We start from the raw sequence: 19934 nt of genomic DNA on the forward strand, positions 1-19934 counted from the left end.
CTCTTTCTTTTTTCTTTCTTTCCCTTTCTTTTCCTCTGGTTTCAGGTCTTTTCTGATTTGTATAGAGTATTTTTGCTGGGACGTTGTTAACCTATTAGCATTTTGTTCTCTCATTCATCTATTCTCCTCTGGACAAAATGACAAGACGAAAAAAATCACCTCAGCAAAAAGAACAAGAGGTAGTACCGTCAGCCAGGGACCTACTCAATACGGACATTAGTACGATGTCGGACCTAGAGTTCAGAATCATGACTTTAAAGATACTAGCTGGGCTTAAAAAAAGCGTGGAAGTTATTAGAGAAACCCTTTCTGGAACAATAAAAGGACTAAAATCTAACCAAGTCGAAATCAAAAAGGCTATTAATGAGGTGCAATCAAAAATGGGGGCACTAACTGCTAGGATAAATGAGGCAGAAGAGAGAATCAGCGATATAGAAGACCAAATGATGGAAAATAAAGAAGGTGAGAAAAAGAGAAAGAAACAACTACAGGATCACGAGGGCAGAATTCAAGAGATAAGTGATACGATAAGACGAAACAACATTAGAATAATTGGGATCCCAGAAGAAGAAGAAAGAGAGAGAGGGGCAGAAGGCATATTGGAGCAAATAATAGCAGAGAACTTCCCTAATGTGAGGAAGGAAACAGGCATCAAAATCCAGGAGGCATAGAGAACCCCTCTCAAAATCAATAAAAATAGGTCAACACCCCGACATCTAATAGTAAAACTTACGAGTCTCAGAGACAAAGAGAAAATTCTGAAAGCAGCTCGAGAGAAGAGATATGTAACCTACAATGGTAGAAATATTAGATTGGCAAAAGACCTATCCACAGAGACTTGGCAGGCCAGAAAGGACTGGCATGATATCTTCAGAGCGCTAAACGAGAAAAATATGCAGCCAAGAATACTATATCCAGCTAGGCTCTCATTGAAAATTGAAGGAGAGATAAAAAGTTTCCAGGACAAAAAAAAACTAAAGGAATTTGCAAACACGAAACCAGCCGTCCAAGAAATATTGAAAGGGGTCCTCTAAGCAAAGAGAGAGCCTAAAAGCAGCATAGATCAGAAAGGAACACAGACAATATACAGTAACAGTCACCTTACAGGCAATACAATGGCACTAGGGGCGCCTGGGTGGCTCAGTCGTTAAGCGTCTGCCTTTGGCTCAGGTCATGATCCCAGGGTCCTGGGATCGAGCCCTGCATCGGGCTCCCTGCTCAGCGGGGAGTCTCCTTCTCCCTCTCCTGCTCGCCCTGCTTGTGCTCTCTCTCTCTCTGTCAAATAAATAAATAAAATCTTTAAAAAAAATACAATGGCACTGAATTCATACCTTTCAATAGTTACCCTGAATGTAAATGGGCTAAATGCCCCAATCAAAAGACACAGGCTATCAGATTGGATTAAAAAACAAGATCCATCAATATGCTGTCTGCAACAGACTCATTTTAGACTCAAAGACACCCCCAGATTGAAAGTGAGGGGGTGGAAAACCATTTACCATGCTAATGGACACCAAAAGAAAGCTGGGGTGGCAATCCTTATATCAGACAAATTAGATTTTAAAACAAAGACTGTAATAAGAGAAGAAGAAGGACACTATATCCTACTTAAAGGGTCTATCCAACAAGAAGATCTAACAATTGTAAATATCTATGCCCCTAACATGGGAGCAGCCAATTATATAAGGCAATTAATAACAAAAGCGAAGAAACACATTTGACAACAATACAATAATAGTGGGGGACTTTAACACCCCCTGACTGAAATGGACAGATCATCTAAGCAAAATATCAACAAGGAAATAAAGACTTTAAATGACACACTGGACCAAATGGACTTCACAGACATATTCAGAACATTCCATCCCAAAGCAACAGAATACATATTCTTCTCTAGTGCCCATGGAACATTCTCCAGAATTGATCACATCCTAGGTCACAAATCAGGTCTCAACCGGTACCAAACGACTGGGATTATTCCCTGCATATTTTCAGACCACAATGCTTTGAAACTAGAACTCGATCACAAGAGGAAAGTCGGAAAGAACTCAAATACATGGAGGCTAAAGAGCATCCTACTAAAGAATGAATGGGTCAACCAGGAAATTAAAGAAGAATTTAAAAAATTCATGGAAACCAATGAAAATGAAAACACAACTGTTCAAAATCTTTGGGATACAGCAAAGGCAGTCCTGAGAGGAAAGTATAGAGCAATACAAGCCTTTCTCAAGAAACAAGAAAGGTCTCAAATACACAACCTAACCCTACACCTAAAGGAGCTGGAGAAAGAGCAGCAAATAAAGCCTAAACCCAGCAGAAGAAGAGAAATAATAAAGATCAGAGCAGAAATCAATGAACTAGAAACCAAAAGAACAGTAGAACAGATCCATGAAACTACGAGCTGGTTCTCTGAAAGAATTAACAAGATTGATAAACCCCTGGCCAGACTTATCAAAAAGAAAAGAGAAATGACCCACAAATCAACAAAATCATGAATGAAAGAGGAGAGATCACAACCAACACCAAAGAAATACAAACAATGATAAGAACATATTATGAGCAACTCTATGCCAGCAAATTAGATAACCTGGAAGAAATGGGTGCATTCCTAGAGATGTATCAACTACCAAAACTGAACCAGGAAGAAATAGAAAACCTGAACAGACCTATAACCACTAAGGAAATTGAAGCAGTCATCAAAAATCTCCCAACAAACAAAAGCCCAGGGCCAGATGGCTTCCCAGGGGAATTCTATCACACATTTAAAGAAGAATTAATACCTATTCTCCTGAAACTGTTCCAAAAAATAGAAATGGAAGGAAAATTTCCAAACTCATTTTATGAGTCCAGCATTACCTTGATCCCAAAACCTGACAAAGACCCCATCCAAAAGGAGAATTACAGACCAATATCCTTGATGAACATGGATGCAAAAATTCTCACCAAAATACTAGCCAATAGGATCCAACGGTACATTAAAAGGATTATTCACCATGACCAAGTGGGATTTATCCCTGGGCTGCAAGCCTGGTTCAACATCCGCAAATCAATCAACGTGATACAAGACATTAACAAAAGAAAGAACAAGAACCATATGATCCTCTCAATAGATGCAGAAAAAGATTTGACAAAGTACAGCATCCTTTCTTGATCAAAACTCTTCAGAGTATAGGGATAGAGGGTACATACCTCAATATCATAAAAGCCATCTATGAAAAACCTACAGCAAATATCTTTCTCAATGGGGAAAAGCTGAGAGCTTTCCCCCTAAGGTCAGGAACGCGGCAGGGATGTCCACTCTCACCACTGCTATTCAACATAGTATTAGAAGTCCTGGCCACAGCAATCAGACAACAAAAAGAAATCAAAGGCATCCAAATCGGCAAAGAGGAAGTCAAACTCTCACTCTTTGCAAATGATATGATACTGTATGTGGAAAACCCAAAAGACTCCACCCCAAAACTGCTAGAACTCATACAGGAATTCAGTCAAGTAGCAGGATATAAAATCAATGCACAGATATCAGTGGCATTCCTATACACCAACAACAAGACAGAAGAGAGACAAATCAAGGAGTCAATCCCATTTACAACTGCACCCAAAACCATTAGATACTTAGGAATAAATTTAACCAAAGAGGCAAAGGATCTGTACTCAGAAAACTATAAAATACTCGTGAAAGAAACTGAGGAAGACACAAAGAAATGGAAAAACGTTCCATGCTCATGGATTGGAAGAACAAACATTGTGAAGATGTCAATGCTACCTAGAGCAATCTACACATTCAATGCAATCCCCATCAAAATACCATCCACTTTTTGCAAAGACATGGAACAAATAATCCTAAAATTTGTATGGAACCAGAAGAGACCCCGAATAGCCAGAGGAATGTTGAAAAAGAAAAGCAAAGCTGGCAGCATCACAATTCCGGACCTCCAGCTCTATTACAAAGCTGTCATCATAAAGACAGTATGGTACTGGCACAAAAACAGACACATAGATCAATGGAACAGAATAGAGAGCCCAGAAATGGACCCTCAACTCTATGGTCCACTCATCTTTGACAAAGCAGGAAAGAATGTCCAGTGGAAAAAAGACAGTCTCTTCAACAAATGGTGTTGGGAAAATTGGACAGCCACATGCAGAAGAATGAAACTTGGCCCTTTCCTTACACCACACACAAAAATAGACTCCAAATGGTTGAAAGACCTAAACGTGAGACAGGAGTCCATCAAAATCCTAAAGGAGAACACAGGCAGCAACCTCTTCGACCTCAGCCGCAGCAACTTCTTCCTAGAAACATCGCCAAAGGCAAGGGAAGCAAGGGCAAAAATGAACTATTGGGATTTCATCAAGATAAAAAGCTTTTGCACAACAAAAGAGACAGTCCACAAAACCAAAAGACAACCGACAGAATGGGAGAAGATATTTGCAAATGACATATCAAATAAAGGGCTAGTACCCAAAATCTATAAAGAACTTATCCAACTCAACACCCAAAGAACAAATAATCCAATCAAGAAATGGGCAGAAGACATGAACAGACATTTTTCCAAAGAAGACATCCAAATGGCCAACAGACACGTGAAAAAGTGCTCAACATCGCTCGGCATCAGGGAAATCCAAATCAAAACCTCAATGAGATACCACCTCACACCAGCCAGAATGGCGAAAATTAACAAGTCAGGAAACGACAGATGTTGGCGGGGATGCGGAGAAAGGGGAACTCTCCTACACTGTTGGTGGGAATGCAAGCTGCACTTGCACAGTGTGGAGGTTCCTCAAACAGTTGAAAATAGAGCTACCATATGATCCAGCAATTGCACTACTGGGTATTTACCCCAAAGATACAAATGTAGCGATCCGAAGGGGTACGTGCACCACAATGTTTATAGCAGCAATGTCCACAATAGCCAAACTGAAAAGAGCCAAGATGGCCATCGACAGATGAATGGATAAAGAAGAGGTGGTATATATACACAATGGAATATTATGCAGCCATCAAAAGGAATGAGATCTTGCCATTTGCAACGACGTGGAGGGAACTGGAGGGTGTTATGCTGAGTGAAATAAGTCAATCAGAGAAAGACATGTATCATATGACCTCACTGATATGAGGAATTAATCTCAGGAAACAAACTGAGGGTTGCTGGAGTGGTGGGGGTGGGAGGGATGGGGTGGCTGGGTGATAGACATTGGGGAGGGTATGTGCTATGGTGAGCGCTGTGAATTGTGCAAGACTGTTGAATCACAGATCTGTACCTCTGAAACAAATAATGCAACATATGTTAAGAAAAAAGAAAAAGAAGAAGATAGCAGGAGGGGAAGAATGAAGGGGAGTAAGTCGGAGGGGGAGACGAACCATGAGAGACGATGGACTCTGAAAAACAAACTGAGGGTTCTAGAGGGGAGGGGGGTGGGGGGATGGTTTAGCCTGGTGATGGGTATTAAAGAGGGCACATTCTGCATGGAGCACTGGGTGTTATGCACAAACAATGAATCATGGAACACTACATCCAAAACTAATGATGTAATGTACGGTGATTAACATAACAATAAAAAATTTTAAAAAAACTAGTGATATCTGAATGAAGACTGGAATTTAGTTAATAGTGATATACCAATGATGGTTTCTTAGTTTTGACAAATGTACCATGGAATGAAAGTTGTTAACATTAGGGGAAATTGAATGAGGGTATACAGCAATTTTCTGTAAATCTAAAAGTAGTCCAAATTTAAAGTTTGGTGTTTTTTTTTTAAAGTCAAAAATAAATGATAGGAAAAGGCATCAATTAAGTGTAAATTTAAAATTAATAAAAAATGAGACAGATGGGAAAAAAATACACCATGCAAAAAATAATCCAAAAAATCTAGATTGCCGCTATTAATATCAAACAAGACACAATGACAAGGATAAAGAAGGATATCAATGATAAAAGGGCCAGTTCAGCAAAAAAGACATAACAATCCTGTGTATGTACCTAAGAGCAGAGATTTAAAATACTTGAAGCAAAAATCTATAACAATATAGATGACTTGAACATTATCAACCTATTTTAACATATCTAAGGAATTAAAACAAAGAGCAGAATGCTCATTCATTTCAAATGCATATGGAACTTTCAACAAAATAGACAATATTCTGGACCATAAAAAGAATCTTAACAAACTTAAAAGAACTGAAATTATACAAAATAGTTCTCTGACCATAACATAGTTAAATGAGAAATGAATTAAAGAAAACTATCTGGAAAATTTCCCAAATACTTGCAAATTAAAGAACATACTTTTAAGTAACCCAGTGGTCAAAGAGGAAATCACAAGATTATTTAAAAATCTTTTGAATTGAATGAAAATAACAACACAATATATCAAAATTTATAGAATGCAACTGAAGTAGTATTTGTACAAAAATTATAGCATTAGATGTTTATATTAGAAAATAAGATAGATCTGAAATTATCTAAGTCCCAACTTTAAGAAACTAGAAAAAGAAAAGCAGAAAGAAGGAAATAATAGAAATGAAAGTAAAGGGCAATGAAACTGAAAATAGATAAAAATGGTATTATTTTATCTATTTTATTTTATACTTATTTTTTATTTAGTATTAAATATAGTAATAATGCTATAAAATAGTATTATTTTATCTATTTTATTTTATATTTATTTTGTTTTATTTAGTATTATTTTACCTATTTTATCTAAGTAGTATTTATACAGAAAATTATAGCATTAGATGTTTATATTAGAAAGCAAGATAGATCTGAAATTAATTATCTAAGCCCCAAAATTAAGAAACTAGACAAAGAAAAGCAGAAAGAAGGAAATAATAGAAATGAAAGTAAAAGGAATTGAAATTAAAAATAGATAAAAATAGAGAAACTTATTGAAATCAAAATCTGTTTCTTGGAGAATATCAACAAAATTGGTAAACCTCTAGCCTAACAAAGGACTACCAAAGATAAAAAGAGATAAGGCACAAACTACTAATACCACAAATGAAAGAGGAGACATCATTACAAATCCTATAGACTTTTAAAGGATGATATGAGAACATTGTAAATGTTCTCACAACTTAGGCTAATGGACAAACTCTTTGAAAGACAGACACTACCAAAGCTCACTCAAGAAGAAACAGATGACCTAACTAGTCCTTATCTATTAAGGAAATTTAATTTGTACTCAAAACTTTCTCAGAAAGAAAACACTAGTTCCAGATGGCATCCCTGGTGAGTTCTACCAAACAATTAAGAAAGAAATATTACAAATTCTACACAAATTCTTCTAGAAAATAGAATAAGAGAAAACAGTCTTCAGACCATTTCATAAAGCCAGCATTACCCTGATATCACAACCAGACAAAGACATCAGAAGACAAGAAAACCATAGGCTGTTATTCTTCATGAAAAGAGATGTAAAAATCCTCCATAAAATATTAGCAAATTGAATCCCACAATATAAAAAAAGAATAATATATCATGACCATGTAGAGTTTATCCTAAGAATGCAAGACTGTTTCAACATTAAAAAATCAATCAGTGTAAATCATCACATTCAACAGACGAAAGAAGAAGAGCCATATGACCATCTCCATCTCAATACATAAAAATAAAATAAAATGCAACATCTATGAAACAATAATACCTTTAAAAAAAATCTAAGGAAACTAAAAATAAAGGGGAATTTTCTCAGCCTCATATAGTGCATCTACAGCTAAAATCATACTTAATAGTGAAAGACCAACTGCTTTCTCTATAAGATCAGGAACAAGGCAAGGATGTCCACTCTTACCACAGCTATTCAACATTGTATGGAAGGTCCTAGCCAATACAATGAGGTAAGAAAAGAATAGAAAATAAAGAAATTAAACTGTCTTTATAAACAGAATGATTACTACATAGAAAATTTGAAAGATCTACCAAAAAAAGATAATAGAATAAATAATAAAGTTCAGCCTGGTTTCAGGATACCAGATTAATATATAAAAATTAAGGGGTGCCTGGGTGGCTCAGTTGATTAAGTGACTGCCTTCGGCTCAGGTCATGATCCCAGGGTCCTGGGATCGAGCCCCGCATCAGGCTCCCTGCATGGCAGGAAGTCTGCTTCTCCCTCTCCCACTCCCCCTGCTTTTGTGTTCCCTCTCTCACTGTCTTGCTCTCTCTCTCTGTCAATTAAATAAATAAAATCTTTAAATATATATATATAAATTAATTGAATTTCTATATACTAGAAATGAATAATTGGAAATTGAATTTTTAAAAACAATACCAGGATGCCTGGCTGGCTCAGTCAATTGAGCATGTGACTCTTGGTCTCAAGGTCATGAGTTTGAGCCCCATGTTTGGTGTACACTTTACTTAAAACAACAACAACAAAAACAATGCCGTTAAAATAATACCAAATAATTAAATACTTAGGCAGAAAACTAAAAAATTATGTGCAAGATCTGTATACTGAAAACTCCAAAATGCTAATGAAAAAAAAATTCAAACAACACCTAAATAAATGGAAAGGTAAGCCATGTTCATGGATCTGAAGACTCAATATTGTTATGTTAATCATCCCAAAGTTGTCTATAAACTCAGTGCAATCCAAATCAAGATCAATAGAATATTTTTGTAGAACTTGACAGGCCAATTCTAAAATTTATATGGAAAAGCAAACATGGTACAATAGCCAAAATAATTTTGAAAAAGAAAAGTAACATTGGAGGACTCAAGTTCTCTGAGTTAGTATAAAGTTATAGATATTGGAACAGTGTGCTATTAGCAAAAGGATAAATATAGAGATCCATAGAGCAGAATAGAGAGTTCAGGAGTAGCCCTACACATCCATGGTTAATTGATCTTCAACAAGGATGCAAAGGCAATTCAATGGAGAAACGATAGTCTTTTTCAACAAATGGTGCTGGAACAATTGAAGATAGATATATAGAGAACTTTGACTCATACCTTGCACCACATATAAAAATTTACTCAAAATGGATCATAGAAATAAATGTGAAGTCTAAAACTAAGAACTTTTAGAAGAAAACAAAGGGCGAAAACTTTTGTTTCCTTGGATTTCTTAAATACCACAAATTCATAAGAGTAAAATTTAACACATGGGACTTTATCAAAATTTAAAACTTCTACTCTTTGAAAGACAATATTAAGAAAATGAAAAGAAAAGCTACAGATTGGGAATTCATATTTCAAGACACAATTACTCAATAAAAATTTTTTGTCCAGAATATATAAAAAAAACTCTCAAAACTCAGTAAGGAAACAAGCAACCCAATAACCTAATAAACAAAGGATTAAAAGAGAAATTTTACCAAAGAAGATATATGGATGGTAGATAGATAAGTGAAAGCATGCATAACATCATTAGTTACTAGGGAGATACAAATTAAAACAAGTCTTAATATATTTAAGATAATTGAAAAATGCTTGGGGCACCTGGGTGTCTCAGTTGGTTAGGCATCTGCCTTCAGCTTGGGTCATGATCCTCGGGTCCTGGGATCGAGCCCCGCATTGGGCTCCTGGCTCAGTGGGGGTCTGCTTCTCCCTCTCCCTCTGTGTTCTCTCTCTCTCTTTCTCTCAAGTAAATAAATAAATTCTTTAAAAAATATATATGTGTATATATATATATATATATACACACACACACATATATATATTTAAGATAATGAAATCATGCCATGCTTCTTGTCTAACCAGAATAGTATGAAACTAGAAATAAATTACCAGAGAAAAAGTGGAAAATTCACAAATATGTGCTGATTAAACAATATGCTCCTGAATAATCAATAGGTCAAGAAGAAATCAAAAGGCAATAAAAAAATATCTTGAGACAAATAGAAATTGAAACACAACATAACTTATGGGATGCAAAAAAAAAAAAAGGCAGTTCTAAGAGAGAAGTTTATAGCAATAAATACCTACACTTAGAAAACAGAAAAACCTCAAATAAACAACCTAACTTCATAACTCAAAGAACTAGAAAAAGAACAAACTAAGCCCAAAGTTATAATGAAGGAAACAACAAAGATCAGAGTGGAAATAAACAGAGACTAGAAAGACAAGAGAAAATATCAATGAAATGAAGAGCTGGTTTTTTTGGAAAAGATAAACAAAATTGACAAACCTCTAGCTAGACAAACTAAGAAAAAAGAGAGAAGACTCAAATAAAATCAGAAATGAAAGAGGAGACATTACAAGTGATGATGTAGAAATACTAAGGATCATAAGAAATTACTATGAACAGGGGCTCCTGGGTGGTTCACTTGGTCAAGTGTCTGAGTTCAGTTTAGGTCATGATCTCAAGGTCCTGTGTTTGAGCCCCGCATTGGGCTCTGCACTCAGGGGAGAGTCTGCTCCTCCCTCTCCCTTCTGCCCCTCTCCCCACTCAAATAAACAAGCAAATTTTTTTAAAAAAAGAAATTACTATGAACTATTATACACCAAAAATTAGATAACTTAGAAGAAATGGATAAATTCCTAGAAACATAAACTTACCAAGTTTGAATCATGAAGAAATAGAGAATCTGAAGAGACCAATTACTTACTAGCAAGGAAATTGAATGAGTAATCAAAAACTTCCCAGGAAAGAAAAGTCCAGGATCAGAAGGCTTCACTGGTGAATTCTACCAAGCATTTAAAGAAAAAAAAAATTTTTTTTTACCAATCCTTCTCAAATTCTTCTAAAAAATAGAAGAGGAGCACTTCCAAACTCATTTTATAAGGCCGGCATTATCCTCATACCAAAGCAGACAAGAAAATAAAATTACAGGTCAACATTCCTGATAAAGGAAGATGCAAAAAATCCTCAATAAAATATTAGCAAACTCAATTTTACAACACACTTAAATGACCATACACCATGATCAATTGAGATTTATTCCCGGATGCAAGGATGGTTCAACATATGCTAATCAATAAATGTAATATACCACATTAACAAAATGAAGGATAAAAATCATGTGATCAACTTAATGGATACAAAAAAAGCATTTGACAAAATTCAACATCCTTTCATGATAAAAACTCTCAATAAATTGGATATAAAAGAAATTTACTTCAAGATAATAAAAGCCATATATGACATCCCACAGCTAACATTATACTCTATAATGAAAATCTAGAAGTTCCTTAAGATCAGAGACAAGACAAGGATGTCCACTCTTGCCACTTTTATTCAACATAGTTCTGGAAGTCCTAGCCAGAGAAATTAGACAAGAAAAAGAAATAAAATGTATTTAATCAGAAAGGAAGAAGTAAAATTGTCTCTGCAAATGATATATTCTGTATAGAAAACCCTAAAGACACCGCCAAAAAATGGTTAGAAGTAATAAATGAACTCAGTAAAGTTGTAGGATATAAAATCAATATACAAAAATTAGTTGCATTTCTATACACTAACAATGAACTATCAGAAAGAGAAATTAAGAAAACAACACCATTTACAATAGCATAAATAAAATACTTAGGGATAAGTTTAACCAAGCAGGTGTAAGATCTGTATACTGAAAACTATAAAATATTAATGAAGGAAATTGAAGAGGACACCAATAAATGGAAACAGATTCCATGTTCATGAATTAGAAGAACTAATTTTGAACTTTTTATTTTTATTTATTTATTTTTAAGATTTTGTTTATTTATTTGACAGAGAGAGACACAGAGAGAGAGGGAACACAAGCAGGGGGAGTGGGAGAGGGAGAAGCAGTCTTCCCGCTGAGCCAGGAGCCTGATGTGGGACTTGATCCCAGGACCCTGGGATCATGACCTGAGCCGAAGGTAGACGCTTAACAACTGAGGCACCCAGGCGCCCTAGAAGAATGAATTTTGTTAAAACGCTATACCACCCAAAGCAAACTATAGACTTGATGCAATCCCTATTAAAATTCCAATGGCATTTTTTACAGAAATAGAAGAAACAATCCTAATATTTATGTGGAACCACAAGAAACCCTGAATAGGGAAAGCAATCTTAACAAAGAAGAAAACTAGAGATGTCACACTTCCTGATTCCAAATAATATTACAAAGCTTTAGTAATCAAAACAGTATGGTATTGGCATTAAAAACAGACACATAGATCAACGGAACAAAATAGAGAGCCCAGAAATAAAACCATGTCTTAATGGTCAATTAAGTTTCGACAAAGGATCCCAAAATACATAATGGGAAAAGGGTAATCTCATCAACAAATGGTATTGGGAAAACTGGAGAGCCACGTTAAAAAAAAATGAAACTGGACCACGATGTTATACCATACACAAAAATTAACTCAAAAATGGATTAAAGACCTCAATATAAGACCCGAAACCATAAAACTCCTAAAAGAAAGCACAGGGATAAGCTCTATGATTTTTTGGATTTGAAACCAAGAGCAAACACAACAAAAGCCAAAATAAAAAAGTGAGCCTATATCAAACTAAAAAGCTTCTGCGTGGCAAAAGAAACCACCAACAAAATGAAAAGGCAACTTCTGGAATGGGCTAAAATATTGCAATGCACAAATCCAATAAAAGGTTAATACACAAAATATATTAAGAAATTCATACAACTCAATAGCAAAAAACCCAAATAACCCAACTAAAAAATGGGCAAAGGACCTGAACAGATATTTTCCAAAGAAGACAAAGGGCCAACAGGGACATGAAAAGGTGCTCAGTATCACTAATCATCAGGCAAATGCAAATCACAACCACAATGAGATAGCACCTCACACCTGTCAGAATGGCAATCATCATAAAGACAAGAGAACAAAGGCTATAGCAGGTGGTGGAGAAAAGGGAATCATTGTGTGCTGTCGGTGAAAATGTAAGCTAGTAAAGTCACTAGGGGAAATAGTAGGGAGGTTTCTCCAGAAATTAAAAATAGAACTACCATCTATCAGCAATCCCACTTACAACCAAAGGAATCAAAATCATTATCTCAAGAGACATCTGTACTCCCATGTTCACTATAGTATTATTCATAATAGCCAAGGTATGGACACTATTTACATGTCTGTAGATGGATGAAAGGAAAAAGGAAATGTGACATATATACATACATATATTTTATATATATAGTATATATTTTATAGATGTATAATATATATTTTATATATAATATATATTTTTATATATGTTTATAATAAACATATATTATTTTATTAAAATAAAATTATTTTATAAATATAAAACATTATTCAGCCTTAAAAAAGAAGGAAATCCTGCCATTTGAGACAACATGGATCAACCTCAAGGGTATTATGCTGAGTGAAATAAGCCAGTCAGAGAAAGACAAATGCTACATGGTATCACTTACATGTGGAACTTTTTAAAGGTCAAATTTATAGAAACAGAGTAGAATAGTGATTGCCAGGGACTGAGAGGTGGGTAGAGGTTGGTAAAAGGGTATAAACTTTCAGCTATAAAATGAATAATGTCTGAAGATCTAATGTAAATAATTGACATTTGCTAAGAGAGCTGAACTTAAATGTTCTCATTAATTAAAAAAAAATAAGTATGGGAGATGATGCATGTGTTAATTAACTAGATGGGAGGGAATCCTTCCATAATGTATACATATATCAACTCCCCACACTGTACACTTTAAATACTTTACAATTTTACATGTAAATTATATGTCAGTTACACCTCTATAAAGCTGAAATTTAAAAAAAGAGAAGGCACAAATAGTATTAAAATGAAAAATGATACATAGAATTTTTAAAAAATTATAGTATATAGTTTTATGCCAATGTTTTTTCTAAATGAAAGGAGAATAATTGCCAAAATTAATTCAAGAAAACTTAAGTAGGAAACTTAGAGAAAACAATACCATTAGGTCATTTGAACTGGTAGTCAAAAATATATCTCTGTCTTGGGCGCCTGGGTGGCTCAGTTGGTTAAGCGACTGCCTTCGGCTCAGGTCATGATCCTGGAGACCTGGGATCGAGTCCCGCATCGGGCTCCCTGCTCAGCGGGGAGTCTGCTTCTCCCTCTGACCCTCCCCCATCTTGTGCTCTCTCTCTCTCTCATTCTCACTCTCTCAAAATAAATAATAAATAAATCTTTAAAAAAATATATATATCTCTCTGTCTTAAACAACACATGTAGACATGTGCCCACATGCCTGCTCACAAAAATATACCAGAGGAAAAAGGGCCTCAGGCCTTTTATAGGCAAGATTTACCAACTTAAAAGATCAGTGATCCTTATCTTAAACTATTCCATAGAGAAAGAAAAGAAGAAAAGCTCGCCAACTGATTTTATGAAGCTACTACAACTTTGGTACCAAAACAGGATGAAGACAGTGCAAGAAAAGAATATTATGGCTCGATCTCAGGAACATAGAGGCAAACATTCTAAATAAAAGTTAGCAGTATGGGGTTTTTTTTTTTACCTTCATCATAATGAGGAAGAATGTGAGGAAGTGTCAATATTAGAAAAATTGAACAATTCGCCATGTTAACAGATTAAAAAAGAAAAGTCCTATGATCATCTCCGTATGTGTGAAAATTTAAAAATCATGTAAAGCAACTCAATATTAACAATAGGGGGAAAAAAAACCTCTGAGCAGAATAGAAGTATAAGAGGATTTTCTGACCCTGATTATTGCCTTCAGCCAAAACCCCAGAGCCAATATTCTTAGTAGGCAAACTTTAGGATCATTCCATCTTTCCATTAAAAGCGGAGATGGTTCAAGAATGGCTACTGCTGCCACCATCGCTGAATATGTCCTCGAGGCCCCAGCACACACAGTAAGACAAAGAATGGGACGGAGACAGGGAGGGAGGGAGGAAGGGGCGCCAGACAGGAATGTATGGGACCGCGGATACCGGAGAACCTAACTAGCGGCGGCTTAACCAATGAGGAGTTCATTTGTCTCACTCGTAAGAAATCACGAAGTAGGCAGTGTCGGCTGGTGGTACTCATCAAAAGAATCAAAACAGCTCTTTCTGCTTTATCTTCTTTGGATGTTTGATTTCAATCTCATGCTTGCCACCTCCTGGCTCTACGATGGCTCCTGCATATCTGGGCCTTAATGTACACCTTCGAGGCAGGAAGAAGGGAAAACAGTGGTAACCAGTCTCTTCCCAGAAGCCCCTGGATGGACTTCCCCTTACATCTCACTGGTCACATGGCTACTGTTAGCTCTAAGAAAGGCTGGGAAAGTGAATGTCTAGGGATAGGGTTAGGTTTAGGGTTAGGGTTAGGATTTGGGACATACTATACTGAATTCTTATATAATAAGTTATGCTTGGTACAATCCATTCATGAAAATTCTTTGTTGGATATTAAATATATTTACCATTTGGGCCATACTTATGCTAAAACATTATTTGTTGTTTATCTAAAATTAAAATGTAACTGTGTGTCCTCTAAAAATTTTGTTTGCTATATCTGGCATCCCCTGGAGCCCGGCATATTGGAAAAAAATGATGTTTTAAAATTAGCAAGAAAGAAAGGCTATTGGGCAGGTAGATATCAGTAACTACCATAGAAGCATTCAGGGTTGTCCAGAAAGACAAGATTTTTTTTTTCCCCTGACATTAACTCTGATTATCATACAGATGTTTCCAGAAGGAAAATTGAGTAGCAAAATATAGGCAGTACCTTATGATACAATTTTGTTGGAGATGCACATTCTTCAAATGCATGTGTCCCACAAAATTTAAGGCTACGTGCAGTTATAATTCAGTGACAGAATTTTTGCAGGTAACTAAGAAAATCTTTAAAAAATTTTTAGATATACCATTAACTGTGGATTACCCATATGAAATTACAAATCTTTTAGATCTTTATCTACCAGATTTCATTAAAATTTTACTAAAATCCTTTCAAAATTATGCCTACTCAAAAACTTGTCAGCTGCTGTTTTGTTTCAACATGAGAACTTAACCATAAATCTCGCTCATCTGCAGGAACCTGATAGTTTAACCAACAGTATACTGAGCCTGCAGATACTAGAAATAACATGGCTTTACGGGTGAATCTGTGGATTTCAAGCAGCTGAAGTGCAGGGTGTGGACTGGCCTTCAGAAGTGGGAGGGCATAGTCCAAGTGAACAACAGGGCAGGAGAGCATAGAGGTCAAGGCAAAACTTGTAGGCCTAAGATGGAGTCTCCATACACTCTAGCCAACTGCCAGGCTCCAGGAAGGGGATGGGCAGGGAGGCTTCCTGGAAGCCAAGAAAACCGAAAACCAGGTCAAACCAGGTTGGTCAGAGGCAACCAACAAATGCCTTTTGTGGAGATGAATTTTAGTGATTAGACTCTGGAATTCCTGCTACTTTTTAAGAAATGGCCAAAGAGATGGCTTGCAGCCAACTTGAGGCAATGTGAAAGAGCCGAGAACTCGAAGTGGGATTCCGAATTGTGTACTGATGTGCTGCATTTGATCAGTATCTGTCCATTCTTTCTAAGATGGCTGTTATAAAGTGTTAAGAAAAGGGGTTGGACTAAGGGAGTTGGAAGAAGCCCCACTCCTTTGATTCAATTTACTATTTAAATAAATTATTTTTGTTTTTGTTTTTGTTTTTGTAAAGAGTAGAGTAAGGATTTTTCACCCCTGAGAATGTCAGACTTGAGCTATTTGTAAAGGGCAGTTGAATTTGCTGCCAGGCAACAGGGGAGAAGCGATTTGTCTCCCAAGCATTGATATCCGATAGGCCCACCCACCTATGGACCAGATGTGTTCTCTAAACGTTGTTGCTTTGAGATTTAATTAATTTCAAAAATGATATTTACTGTGTTTTTTTCACTTGTATTATTTCCCCAAACCATTTAAATTCTTCAGAATCATCATTTTTACTGACCACACAATAGAATAGTCCACCATGTGTAGTTATATTAACTTCCCTATTAAATGAACTTGGGAATATGGCTATTTGAAGAGATCTTATAGCAAAATATTTTTTTAAGATTTTACTTATTTATTTGAGAGACAGAACACAAGCAGGGGAAGGGGCAGAGGGAGAGGGATAAGCAGACTCTACCCTGAGTGTAGAGCCCCACACGGGGCTCGATCCCAGGACCCTGAGATCATGACCTGAGCTAAAGGCAGATGCTTAACCCACTGAGCCACCCAGGCGCCCACAAAATGTTTTTATATAACCAATATTACTCTCTAATGTGCCTGCTTTTAAAATGTACTTTTTTGTCTGGGCAGTGTGCACAAAATGAGCTGACCTTATATTCTGATGGAACAGTTGCCCTCCCATGCTTTTTGCTTTCCTTTTGAAATCAATGATCACAAATGTTTCATCGAATTGATACAGGCAAGACAATAGTGAACAGTGACAGAGCCATTTGACTTTCAAGTGGCAAACCCAATAGTATCCACCTGGTGACTCAGCCTTTTTCTGGAAGAGGTAACAATGCACCACCTCCATCCACAGCCCCTTTCGCTACACTTCAGAAACCACAGCTGATTCCAGTGGAAGCAAAGAAGTTCTCTTCCAAGAAACAAAGATCAAAGGTATTAGTGCTCTTTTTTTTTTAAGATTATTTATTTATTTATTTGAGAGAGAGAGCATGAGCAGGGGGCAGGGGTAGAGGGAGAAGCAGACTCCCCACTGAGTAGGGAGCCCGATACTGGGCTCAATCCCAGGACCCTGAGATCATGACCTGAGCCAAAGGCAGATGCTTAACCAACTGAGTCACCCAGGCACCCCTCATGCTTCTAACAGGAGAAAATTATTTACAATATTCTCAGTGAGATTTTTAGTAATACACACATATTATAGAGTTGTACCTTTCATATGGAAATAAATACTATTTTGGCTGCTGGGATGCATTTGATTTTTAAAGGGGGATTGCTATACAAGTAGATTCTACCATGACATTATCCACGGGGTCTTAAAAAATTCAATCACGTCACATTATTGTGAGATTAACTAAATGACTGGGCCAACCTATACCACTAACTGGGTCAAGAGTCTAGGAATCTGGAATATGATAGCTATTGCTTTATATCCAAATTCGTGTTGCATAGGGTGTGTTCTTATGCGGTTTTACTCTACTTCATTTGTCTTTAAGCATAGGATAAAAAGCAAGCTCTCCAGGTTTGCACAGATATCCTAATGAGGAAAGGGAAGAAATTCTGTATTCTCTAACATTAGGACCTCATGGTACAACATAATTAATCCTCATGGAGATTTTCCAGGTTTAAATGTGCTGGACTTTTGAAGCTTGCTTTCTTAGGTTTATAAGCCACAGAGTTGTGATAATTGAAACTTTTCGCCTGAAAAAGGAGACAGCTAGCAGTGTCTTTTTCTGGGCTTACCCTATGTGGTCCTATTTACAGCTGCTCCCATTTAAAAAAAAAAAAAAAGCAAGGAAGAAAGAGAAATGGAAGAGTGGCAGAGAAGAAATGAATCCTACTGTCTCTATGTAGTAGACTGTTACCTGCTCTTCCCAGACCTTCTTCTCCCAGGACCCTGGGATCATGACCTGAGCGAAGGCAGATGCTTAACGACTGAGCCACCCAGGCACCCCCCAGACCTTCTTCCTAACGCCCAAATCTTCCTCGAGATGCTTTCCCTGTATTTGCAGCACTGGTGGGCTGTGTCCCCGTAAGAGAGTTCCAAGCTGTTTATGTAGCAGCGTGTCATGTGACACCCCAGTTGCCATGGCAAATATTTGTGTTTCATGAAAAATGTGGGTAAAAAAAAAAAATCAATGTAAATGGCCAAATCCCTAGACAGACAGGCCTTCGAGCTAGTGTTTGGCCTGCACCACGATTGTTTCAAATTCGGCTGTTTAACAGGCTGTGCGAAGGCCACGGGCTAATGTGCATAATGGGAACAGGCGGGGGCACCTGTTTTGCTTCTCACCACGTTTGAGCTCTCCAGTCCCACAGTGTTATAGACAACAGATCTACAGGTAATTCAAACATGACTAGGTTCTCTGCGCTAATCAATCTATCACAGAAAAAAAATTATTTTAATAAAGACACTTCTGGAGGGCTAATGAACACTGCCTTTAATTTCCTCTCTGTTGACTTCACAAAGCTTTCCCCTAGTGCTGAGGCAGTAATATTTAAAAAGACTCTTTCCTGTGGTCCCGAACTGGTACATTTCTGAATTGACTCTTCAATGGTAAATGTGATTATTCATACGCTCTGTGAAGTGTCCTAGCGTGGAAATGAAAAGGCTCACGGAAACACTGATAGAGCTAGAACAGACCTAGATCAGCATCCACCGGGTGGTGTGGTGCCACACGGAGAAGCCCTTTCTTGGAAATACTTCTTTCGGTGTACCCTAGATGCAGGACTTGGCGTCTGACTATAGCTGTTTTGGTAAATATTTACTTTGTCAAACTCTCTCTTCAAATCAAACAGGGCTCTTGGCAAGCAAGGCAGCGTTGTCTGGGGTGGAAAAGGTCTTTCTAATTATTAGCTCCTGCCTGCATGGGAAGAAGGAACAGGCTGGCCCAGCGGGGGGACCTGGGGGAGGGAGGTGGGGGAGGGAGGCTCTGTGCTTCTATTTGTTTTGTAAAATTGCCCATGAGAGTCATTTTGATTTAAACTGTGTCTCATTCTTCATTGTAGGGGAAAGGCAAAAGGTCAAGAAGTCATCATGATAGGAAGGTCTGTAATTTGTGTGACTAGTTGAAATTTGGGGTTTGTCACCTGATGTCCCTTCCTTTTGCTTCAGGGCAAAAGTATGAGAGGCCGGTTGACAGCTGGAGACTGCCACAAAACTTCTTCTGCTCTTCTTTTATAAAAGAAATTAGATCATGTCTTCAGGAAAAAAATGGTTCATTTAAAGTGAAAAACATTCCCTACCCCCCTTCAGTTAGGACTGAATTACTTCTCAGGCTTCAATCCAGAGAAGTGATTTAGCATACTCAAAATCTGACTGAATCACAATGGTCTTCAACCTCAATCTATGATTCACATCTTTTAAAAGTCCACTTGAAAATAAATAAAATGTGAAAAAAAAATTCACTTGG

General features: G+C 36.8%; 1 protein-coding gene across 12 annotated transcripts in view; it reads left to right on the forward strand.

Moving 5' to 3' along the window:
• Window positions 1-19934, forward strand: part of IQCH (IQ motif containing H) — a 218900-nt gene that overhangs the window by 83151 nt on the left and 115815 nt on the right. For 11 of the 12 annotated variants that reach the window (XM_035728097.1, XM_035728098.1, XM_035728099.1 and 8 more), the window contains 2 exons: window positions 17378-17457; window positions 19531-19569. The exons of the other annotated variant lie outside the window; for it this stretch is intronic. In XM_035728097.1, coding sequence (XP_035583990.1) covers window positions 17378-17457; window positions 19531-19569 — 119 coding nt within the window. The remainder of the gene's footprint in view (window positions 1-17377; window positions 17458-19530; window positions 19570-19934) is intronic. 12 annotated transcript variants of the gene reach the window in all.

This window comes from Zalophus californianus, chromosome 6, assembly GCF_009762305.2.
Source record: "Zalophus californianus isolate mZalCal1 chromosome 6, mZalCal1.pri.v2, whole genome shotgun sequence".
Classification (NCBI taxonomy): domain Eukaryota; kingdom Metazoa; phylum Chordata; class Mammalia; order Carnivora; family Otariidae; genus Zalophus; species Zalophus californianus.